Raw genomic sequence first — 11,510 nt, 5'->3', positions numbered from 1 at the left:
CAGACAAACATTGGGGCCAATGGGATCAGAAAGTTGTTGAGTCAGTTTGGCCATACAATATTACTCACAAGACATCCACTCGACACACCCCATTTGAATTAGTATATGGTACCAAAGCAGTTCTGCCACTAGAGATAGAAATACCTAGCCTAAGGTTTGCACGGGAACAAAAGATGTCATAAGATGAACACGTTGTAGGCAAGTTGGTTCAACTTGAAAATTTGGATGAGACTCGGCGGCATGCTTTGCATCATGCAGAGATCCAAAAGAATTGACAGAAAGCCCACTTGGATGCCAAGATCCGCAAGGGGTGGGAGTGTCATTTTGCATAAGGAGACATGATGTTGTGCTTTGATAGTAGATTGGACCACCAAATGGACAAAAAGTTTATTCCAAAGTGGTATGGATCATACCAATTCATCAAGGAACGCAACAATGGATCAGTGGAGGTTCATGAGCTACAAGAGCCGCAAAGGAGGAAAGTGTTCAACAAAAGGCATCTCAAGCCTTTCTTTGTTCGGTTGTGACCCATGCATGGGCATGCGCAGATATTAGAGAAAGACATTCCGTCTACAGTAGGTAATCCATCAAAATTTGCCAACCTTTTGCCATATTCCTGAAGAATTTGTTGTAAATGCAATAATGGCTTCTTTTTCGCTATTGAAATTTGACCAATTATATTCTCCACACTTAATTGCAATGCATGGAAAAAATCATCTAAAAGTACTGATGAAAATTTGTCCCATAAAAGGCCTACAGACACAGGCTCACAAAAGACCAAAGTTGTGACAAATAGATGTCTCAATTTTGCATGCTATTTTGATAGAACAAAGCTTCTTGCATACACACAAACCACTCTTCATCACTTTCCAATAGACCTCTAGCTAAGCATACTGCCTTGAATGGAGGATAAAGCTATCCATTGAAAGTTCGCAAATCATCAAAGGACTTCAACCCTTGCAAGTATTTAGCAACATATGCATGAAGTATTGCTCTCCAACAGATGGTGAAACATTGTACATTCGGCCAATACTATTACATGATTTTCTTTTGCTCCATTTCTTGTTTGGTTTGTTCCAAATCCATTTTCTTAGAAAGTCACCGTAAAGTAAATTCTTTACTTCGTATTGCAATTCATTGTATTCGAACCATTCTATAGTTTTTCTATTTTGTTCCCTATCCACCACATTTTGCAAATCATCATCTTCTCAAAATATTACACTATTCATCATTGGAAGATGAACTTGCAATCTTAGGACATCTGGTTTTCCATCGTGCATTTCATACTTATAAATCCTCTAGCATTCTTTTGATGTTGACACATACCTGCATTTAAATACAAGCTAATCGCATCTATAATGTCATTATTTGGATTGTTTGATTCACCTTGTTCTTCTACAGGGTTTTCCATTTGCATCCTAATTGTAGCCCGATCATGACCTCTATATACATATTTGTACAAATATTTAACAGCAGCTGTGATAGTTGAGCAAACTTGAATATTAATGTGTGCCTTGTACGTCATTGATAGGAAAGGATTGAAAGACTCAATCCAACTATTGCCTACAGCACCCTCTCTTACTTGTATCTTTCTACGATCATCCCTACGCATGTACATAGGATAACCATCATTACCCACAACAGTACATTGAGAGAAGGAACATGGGTAACATCGATTGCATTTGCCATCAATCATGCAAGCAACAGAGGCATTGAATGCACCACATGGGCCATGAACATTACATTGCTTGATAATTGCATGCAACTTAAGAAATAATATCTCATCAGGTATCTCTGCACATACCAAGCGATCATAGTGGCTAACCTTTGTAGGTTTATTTGCACCTTCTAAAATCAACAATATACAGTGAGTGTGGCAAACCTCTCTTTTGAATCTCTATCACACAAACATATCCACCTACTTTGCCAAACAAATTATCCTTCAAATTTGATTTCATCATATCGTTGTGATTTTGATAGAAGACACATGTTGTCAGTTCTGGGTGGTCTTATGCACTCTAGCCTAGAAAAAATCCTTCTGATATTTCAACCCATTTCGGATTGCAAAAGTAAATGCAATAAATAAATCAGGTTTTCCTCTTTTCCTTACAACTGTCATTGCATCTAGATATAATTGGCACATATACATTGGTCCTCCTGTAAATGATCATGGAAAGACAACATTCTATAGCATTGCCCAATAAATTAACTGGCCCATCATTTGAATTAACCATGTCCGTTAATCCTAAACCTGTGTACGCAAAGCGCCTGATTGTTGTGTATCCATATTAACCTAGATTCTTCCATGTTACTATATGCATCAACAATATATTGTTGGAGTAATCTTCTCCCATGTATAAGGCATGCATTTGTATCTGTTCTCACTTGCAAACAGTATGCATAATAGTGTCTTTGTGTGACACACTTTTGCCTCTATATATCATGCAATGATATGTGTCAAGGAACATCTCTATATGGCATGTTTACATGCCAACCGTCCTCCCCTCGAGGAAATAGAAGAGCATACATGAGTGGCATGTATGATCGATGCAAATCAGATATTGTTTTGGCATGTCCATTGCGGCTTAATATTTTAATGTCTCTATTTCCAACATCAAAGTTATCTTCTTGGCCTAGCATGATAGCTGCAACTTCACTGGTAGTTGGAACTAAGTATTGCCTAGATGTTGTACGACTCTCATAAATCACCATTTTTACATTTGCATGTGGATTTTTTCTCAGAACTTCCCCTATAGCTACCAATGCAATTGCATATGGATTGCATGCATGCATCATTTTTTGTAACTCTTCCAAAATGCCTTGGTCCAAACCGGCATCCCATTCAAACGATGTTCCAGTTCATGATCTTTGTCATAAACATATAGTTGCACAAATTGTGGGACTTCTTGTCTATTCTCATGAGGCAATAATGTAGCAACACAATTATATACACTGCCATAAACTCGAAAGTTATGTATTCCTCTATTTCCTAAAAACCTTTCATCAATTTGAGCACCCGGGGAGACAAAATCCATCAAACTATCATAAGCCCTTATGTTCTTCTTAAATGCTTTCCTTCTAAGAGTCATTGCAATGTCATAAAGATTTCAAAATTTCTATTGGATCTTGTAAGTTTACATGACCAACTTTATAGCAGTGCTTTCCCACAACTTGATGCATGTTTGTTCTTGTCTCTTGCTTCCATAATTTTGCATTGCAAATTTGATTCATAGGTCCCAGTGACTGAAGTGTAGGATCACAAAACACCAATGGATACAGAGATTGGTGTTGTATATCATCTTTTAAAGGAAATTGAAAGAGAATAGAGAGACACTCATCTTGATTTGAAGTGGTACCCATGTTTTTGGCAATGTTCTCTTGGTATTGATCGTCCAGAGGACCTAGTTTCAAGCATAGATATTCTTGTACTTGTGATTGGATTCTCTGTTACATTTCCTAAGTGTTTATTGACATAGAACTTGGAGCAAGCCCATGAGTATTTTGATGGTTCAATGACTCCTATCTTGAGTAATTCATTGATTTTTTCTTGGCAGAGTTTTTGGTCTGTGGGGAGCATTCCATATCCATGAGCTTTTGTAGGATTGGTGTTTGGGACTTCCGGGAGCTCAATCTCATATTTGTTTTTGTCCCAAAATGCTAAAGGGTTGTCAGAGCAACATGCTTTTATCCTTTGTAGTAAAGGTTGGTTTACTTCTTTCAGCACATGCAGTCTAGTGGCCTCTATCTTAGGCGGGTTTTGCATATATTCTATCTTTTTTCTTTGGCGAATGCTTTTGACAGTGGGAATTTTCTCTGTCCAGTGCATTTTGCAGTGTAATCCCACCTTGCTTCCACTGAGAGTGAGGACAACTTGGGAAGCATCAATAGTATAGGGCTCGCTATGATTGAAAAAGGGGTCCACCTTGCTTCCGCTGAGAGTGAGGACAACTTGGGAAGCATCAATAGTATAGGGTTGGCTATGATTGAAAAAGGGGCATCTTGATTGAAGCCAGATCTTCCTAACCAAGGTTAGGCTTACTTAATCAAGGTTAAGTAGAGAGAGAGAGAGAGAGAGAAAGAGAAAGAGAGAGAGAGAGAGAGAGAGAGAGAGAAAGAGAGAGGCACACATGCATTTTTTGTTTTTTTTGATTTGTTTAAATTTAAGAAAACCTTATAACCCAAAAAGAAAAGAAATAAAAGTGACCAACCTAATGTAATGAATGATGCAATAAGAGATAATGTTTTTTTGAGGCTCTTGATCCACCAATGCTGATTATACGGGAGTACCCACATTTAAAACCATGCAGATGATGTTGTGTCAAAAAATGTAAACACAAATACAATTTGCCATACAAACACCATTTGAAAGTACATTTCCACTTAAATTCCTCACGTATGATAATTTTATTATTTTCAATGAGAAAAAAATCAAATTGCTATATTTTTATTGACAATTCCAAAATTTTCAAATTTTTTGATAAATTAAGGACATCTTTCTTATATTATTAAATTTTTTATACACACTTCATTTGAAATTACATTTCAAATGAAATTACTCATGCATTATTCTTTAAATTATTATTGAAAGAGAAATAAATTGAATTAGTGTCTTAAACATGTTTTTAAAAAATATATGGTCCACTATGATGTGACTTACATAACATCCAATTGTTTAGCACATTTAATTAGCCTTCAAACCTAGTTTCTAAAAAATATATGGTCCCTTATGATGCGACTTACATAACATCAAGTTCTTGAGCACATGTATTTAGCTATCATAATTGTAACTCAATTAACCTTTGTTTTGACAAAATTCATTGCAAACACTAGAGTCAATTTATTTGGGACTCTCGTAAAATAGTTGTACGCTATAGAGATTCTTTGTTTTAGGTATCTCTATTAACAATGGTATAGCCTTGTTAATTTTATTTTCTTTTGTGTTCGTATTTGTGCGTGCATGCATGCGTGCGTGCATGCGTGTGTGTGTGTGTGTGTGTGTGTGTGTGTGTGTGTGTGTGTGTGTGTGTGTGTGTGTGTGTGTGTGTGTGTGTGTGTGTGTGTGTGTGTGTGTGTGTGTGTGTGTGTGTGTGTGTGAGAGTGAGAGAGCGAGAGAGAGAGAGAGAGAGAGAGAGAGAGAGAGAGAGAGAGAGAGAGATTGTTTGTAAGAAAACCTCAAAACCCAAAAATGAAAATAAATTAAAATTAGCCAACCTGATGTAATGAAGGAGACAATGTGTGTTAATGGTCTACTCAGTGCTCAAGATCTAATGATGATTACACTGGAGTAACTACAATCAAAAACTGATAAATTTAGAGTTAAGAGGAATGTGCATATAAACATGATTTAAAAATATATATTGTCCCCTATGATGTGACCTACATAACATCAAATTCTTGAGCATGATCTGTCTACAATGGGGAAGGACTCATCTTTGTCATGTCTCTAACATCATAGGTTGCCTCTATATGCATATGCATCTTTATTTTAATAAACAATGTTGAAAATTTTTATTTCAAAAAATTTAAAACCTTTATGTCTAAGTGTGTTTAATTTATACATATACACATGTGTAGACCATAAAATATTGGAGTACAATGGTGGTGGCCAAGTGCACCGAGATTCAAGAGGCCATCTCACTGCCATGGTGCCTCTTAAATGAGGCAAGTTATCAAGTCCAAGGTCTATGCACCCTCATTCGTTGTTCTAGCCGTGGAGCGGACCTTTTCTCAGAAATCTCTGCACCAGCTCTTCCAGCTTTGAGGAGGCGAAATGCATAGATGGGGCCTCTGGAGGCATATAGTGACGACTGTAAATTCTGATGTTGCTTGCTTCAAGCGAGTCAAGGAGTGATTTCTATAATTTTGATGGGGACGAACAAAAATTCTCTGTGTTTCTCTCTTCACCCCCTTCATACAGGTGCAAGCACCAATTTAGTATTGTCCTGGCTTAGCATTTCAACGAAAGTTCATGCCCTGACTGCCTCAGAGGTCCTCTATTCGACCAAAAAAGCTCAACAAAAATGATTTCCAGGAACATGGGATATATGTAGAGAGCGAGAGATTCACCGTACCTTTTCCTTGTTGTGGGAGAGAGAGAGAGAGAGAGAGAGAGAGTCCAACAAAAGATTAACATGAGAAGTCACTTACTCTGCCTGAGATTCACGTGTACGAAGGAATAACATCAAGTCTTCAGAGTGCTAACAAGCAATGTGACCCGAACATACAAACGACAAACCACGCACAATATTCATTAAATATGCAGAGAGAAGAAGACAAACATTGCCCTACATCCTAACATGGATGCATCTCTAATGTGTTCATGTTGGCCTACATCTCTAATGTAGATAAGACGGCACGGGCAACAAATATTCACGACATGTTCATAAAGATAGAGATAAAGTAAAAATATCTAGACAAGAAAAAGTGATATGTATATATTTATGTGTGTGTGTGTGTGTGTGTGTGTGTATATGTACACACACACACATTATATATATATATATATATATATATATATAGATAGAGAGAGAGAGAGAGAGAGAGAGAGAGAGAGTTGTACCGAGATAGAAGTAGTAGGTGTACTATATCAACAACCAAACAAAAATTAGCATTCACAAGAAGCTCTTGTCTGCATCGTGGAATTCGAGTACAAAGACAAAATGAAGCAATTTGAACATGAATGGAAAGGAGCGAAAAGCGGGGGTGGCAAGGTGGTGGCTGACCACCACCCTTAATTTCATGCATATGCGATTGACCCATATTCGATTGTGAACTGAAATCAAATCTTGAATAAAATCCCACATTAATAATGCCATTTTGAATACCATTCCTCTCGCTATCAAGCATCAAATTAAAGAAATATTAAGGACACACAACTTTTTTGTCCAATTAATCTTGCTTCCACTCATGGGTTGTCCCGAGTGTAAGAGAAACAACCAATAGGGGATGTTTGCATGGCTACCTACCCTCTACCTCAACATGGTATTGCCCCACAGACTCGGGGGGGTCACTCATCATATGTAACCCTATCACGTGAGTTCAACAGAAGGATATTTTTTATTTCTAAAATTTACAGAAATAAATATACATAAGGGACTATTTAAAATAGTTTTAGGAAAATTTTACAGATTTGTATAGAAAAGGGGTACATTTTATTAACAAAATCTTTTACAAATAAGGGATTTTAAATATAGGCCTTGAACACACGTGATATAGAGGGTTTATACATAGTGACCCCCCCGAGCCCACAGAAAGGAGCACTCTCATTGCTACACTTGAAGGACATTTGAACTATTGCGGTTATTACGTTGTGTGACTATCGTCGTGAGGCATGACCACCATTAACCACTGACAACACAACATAACCATTTCGATAAATCTAGTGGTTGATCGTGGCATTTAGTTTTTTAAAACTCCCTTTATTTAAGGAAGAACACATTAGACGCATGGGGCACAATGGGACTTCTCACGAGTCCATGAATAGATGACAATGGGACTTCTTGTGATACAATGGAAAGGGCCACATGTCTCTCCTCATTTAGTACTCACTTGAATCATGAGAATTCCATTAAGTCATGAGAATCCCATTTAGTACTCATTGAGTCACTAGAATCCCATTATGCTCCATGAGTAAGTGAATAAATTAGTAAAAGAGGAGAAACTGAGAGTGACTGTGAGTGGGAAGCACAAGGAATCAAGTTATATCATGGAGATAGGAGCCCCACATATGACATTAATGGTTCCACCATCCATTTTGAAACTTTAAAACTATAGATCTACATTTATATATGTGTGTGTGTTGTATTCTTACCATAACGTATAAAATTTAAAAACTTTACATGTAAATTTAAAACAACATAAAAGGCCTCTTATTTCTTCCTTGGTCAACGGGAAGTTGTAGATGAGCTCATATAATGCTTGCTTACTTCTCGTAATCTAATATAAGATTTATTTTTTTTAAAAGGAAATTTTTATGGACCCAAAATGGAGAATTCTAAGCAACTTTCGTTTTAAGAAAACTTCAGTTTCAAAATTTTGCAACGATGGAGTGTGCAATTTTGATCCTGTAGTTATATTTAATTAGATACTTCTGATGCAGGAGTCGACTTCTAATCACCAGGTTCCGTGAAGACGGATCTTAATGCTGGACTCTGATGCCGCACTCTGTGTAACGACAATAGATTATAGAACCAACACGCTTCTCCGTGAGAAACCATCTCTCAGATGCGCGTCAACAAAACGGCAAAGGCTCAAGAAATGGGCGGCTGCCGTGCTGCTATTGGAAGCTTCAGAGCACGTCGCACGCACGCTGCTGCTTCGCAGTTGCTTGGCGTTCCAGCACCACTGTCTTTCGTCCCTTCATCGTCCGTCGTCACGTCTCTCTCATGCAACGCTGCAGTAAACCCAGAACGTTGTTTTTCATTCTATTCCATGCTCACCACCATGTCGTGCAAATCTTGGACACTTCTTTCAGCTTTCTTTAGTGTTTCAGGGCTCCGCCACGATCGCCATCGCAGTTTTTGTAGAGTGAGGGCAACAGTTTAGAATCAATGAGCACGAGGAATGTGGCTATGGGGCGGGAAATCCATGGTAAAGCACAGAACATGTGTAGATGTGTGAGATGTGTAGACTATATGTGTGTCCGATGTTGGGGCATCTTTGCCAAATCTAAAACATTGGTGGTCAAATGGGTGTGCGTGATTGGGTGTGAGAGAGTTTCACCCCTCTTGAAAGGGTGGCTAAGGAGTGTTCGCAATAAACATTTTTCTTGGGGTGTGAAAATTTAGAAGGTTTTGATTCTCTAGCTAAAATATGACTATATTGCCTACATTTAGAAGATTTTTACAAAATTGAGAATATATTTTTGACACCACTAACAAGTGTGTGCGCGTGTGTGTGTGTTTTTTTTTGGCGTGTGCTTGAGCTTGACCCTGGTTGTGGACTTAAATTTAGAGGATTCTACAAAATTGAGAATATTTTTCTTACACCACTAGGTGTGTGTGAGTTTGACCTTGGTTGTGGACCTTGGTCTAGAGGAGGGTGCCCCTCATGATACGCGTGGGTAAGGAGCGTTCACTCTTCACTACAAACGTTTTTCTAGGGGTTTCAAAGAATTTTGAAGGCTTTGATTTTCTTATCTTAGCGAATAAAGTTGTAGTGAAAATTCAACCCTGGGTGCTCTTGACAAGATTTTACAAAATCGAGAAAATATTTTTTGAGAAAGTGGTGAGGGGTGGGTGAATAAAAGTAATTTATTAAAACATCATGTGTGCGTGTGAGGGTCCCGCAAGGGTAATAATATTTGTAGGTATGTGGGGGGTATATAAACAAGATGTCGGGAGTTCGTAGAGCCAGGTTGCAGATTTTTATCAGAAGTACGATATCATGAGCTGGCGGAGGAGAAACGCCGTGGGGGCGATGGTGGAGGCCGTTCTGCTGGTGGTTCTGCTGGCGGCTACTGCGCCACGGTGGTGTGCGGAGGCGCTGCCGGTTCTGGCGCCGGACGTGCGTATCTGCCACATTCCGGTAACGATCCCCGACGAAGAGGTCCCGTTCTCCTGCTGCGCGCCGTCATGGGGACGGCCCGCGATCGACTTCGACGCTGAGGCGGCAGCGGCGGCGGCCGCCACGACACCTCCACGTGTGCGCCGCGCCGCCCATACTCTCTCCGACGCCAACGTGGCGCGCCTCGCCGACGCCTACGCCCGCATGCGCGCCCTCCCCGCCGACGACCCCCGCAACTACGACCAGCAGGCCAACATCCACTGCGCCTATTGCAGCGCCGCCTACCAGCAGGGTGGCAATTTCACCACCTCCTCCCTCACCCCCCTCCAAATCCATGGCTCCTGGCTCTTCTTCGCCTTCCATCGCTGGTATATCTACTTCCATGAACGTATCCTTGGTAAGCTCCTCGGCGATGACTCCTTCTCCCTCCCTTTCTGGAACTACGACCACCCCGACGGCATGGCCATCCCCCCCGCTTATGTCAACTCCCCTGAGCTCCGTGACCAAAACCGTGACCCCGCTTGCCTCCCCCCCTCCACTGTCATGCTCGATTTCTACTATAAGAATGCCTCCATCCGCACCCAGGAAGAGCAGATCGCTGCCAACCTCGCCATCGTCTTCCGCCAAGTCGTCTCTGGCCCTACTACCAACCTTCGCTTCTACGGCCAGCCTTACCGCGCAGGTGATGGTCCCCAGCCTGGCTATGGCACCGTCGAAACCATGCCTCATAACAGCATCCATGGCTGGACGGGTGACCAGTTTAATACCGACCAAAAGGACATGGGTGCCCTCTACGCTGCTGCTCGTGATCCAATCTTCTACATCCATCACGTCAACTTGGATCGCCTCTGGGAGGTCTGGAGATCTCTCGGCCGAGAGGACATCGACGACCCGGATTACCTGGACTCTGAGTTCGTTTTCTACAACGAAGACGCCGAGCTCGTCAAGGTGAAGGTGCGTGACTCCTTCGATATAGAGAAGCTGGGCTACATCTACGAGCAGGTGGACAACCTCTGGCTCAACATGACCCTCAATTCCATCAGCAACGGGACTGCAAGCCTTTCCGAAGATGCAAACCTCTGCATCCTCAGCGAGCCCTTGTTCGAGCCCTGCTCGCTTCTCATCTCCAGAAATTCTTCCGCAAACGATGGTGGAGAAGAAACGCTAGTTATGGAGGGCATTGAGGGCGATGTCTCCTTGCCTGCTCAATTCGAGGTTTTTGTCAACTTGCCCACGGCCGACCTTTCAACCATGCCCGATTGCACAGAATACGCTGGCCGTTTCTCAACTATGGCGCAGCCGTTGCAGGCTTCTTCCAACAATTCCACTCTCCTGCGCACTTCAGCTCGGTTCGGCCTTAGCTACAACATTCGTCAACTGGACCTCGGTGCAGAGGAGAATATCGTCATTACCATCGTGCCCAATTCTCACTCACCATTTGGGTTTGTCTCCATCTCTAGGATCTGGATTGAGTACGAGTTCACGTCCTCCTCGGCTAAAAGCACCTCTATGATTGCCACTTCCGCCGAAATCGAAACGATTTAAATTACCGAAATTACGCAAAATCGATCTTGTATATAGTCTAGGCCCTACAGGCATTACGCAGTCACCTGATAGGGACGTCTGGGACCGTGTGAGCCCAATCTCCATCTCCCAGGGGCTGGTGGTAGTCAGGTTTTTCTTGCATTCAGTGAACTGTTTCCCTACGTCGTGCCGGACTGTAAATTTTGCAATATATGAAATACACCTATACTGGTAGTCTTTCGGTTGAACTCTTTATATCCTTGGAAATCAATGTGCAAATTTAATACTTCCATGAGGCGAGGGATGGCTTCATAACAAGTAGTCACATTAAAAGTGTGCATTCAAGTAATATAAGGACCTCTTTTAGGGCGGTGGATGCGCGCATCTAGTTGGAGGATGTGCTCCCCCATTCAATTCACCCAGCATACAATTGCAAGTGGCAGTGCAGGTTTAAGCACCTGGGTGCGAGCTTGAGCCCAACA

At 41.1% G+C, this 11,510-nt stretch overlaps 1 protein-coding gene across 1 annotated transcript; it reads left to right on the top strand.

The window, feature by feature from the left end:
- The first annotated feature begins 9,417 nt into the window (after window positions 1–9,417).
- LOC147887261 (aureusidin synthase-like) lies at window positions 9,418–11,254 on the top strand. The gene has a single exon (XM_087394260.1). The coding sequence runs from the start codon at window positions 9,418–9,420 to the stop codon at window positions 11,047–11,049; it is 1,632 nt and encodes a 543-aa protein (XP_087250386.1). The 3' UTR covers window positions 11,050–11,254.
- Window positions 11,255–11,510: the final 256 nt, after the last annotated feature.

Source organism: Dipteris shenzhenensis, chromosome 23 (assembly GCF_047967505.1).
Source record: "Dipteris shenzhenensis isolate YYH24624 ecotype China chromosome 23, Dip_SZ_1.0, whole genome shotgun sequence".
In the NCBI taxonomy this organism is placed as follows: Eukaryota; Viridiplantae; Streptophyta; class Polypodiopsida; order Gleicheniales; family Dipteridaceae; genus Dipteris; species Dipteris shenzhenensis.
Note: the sequence above shows the minus strand (reverse complement) of the source record. Positions and strands in the feature narration are given on the sequence as shown.

Excerpts from the sequence above, each read along its gene's own strand:
- LOC147887261 (XM_087394260.1), top strand. The coding sequence starts at position 9,418 with ATGGTGGAGGCCGTTCTGCTGGTGGTTCTGCTGGCGGCTACTGCGCCA.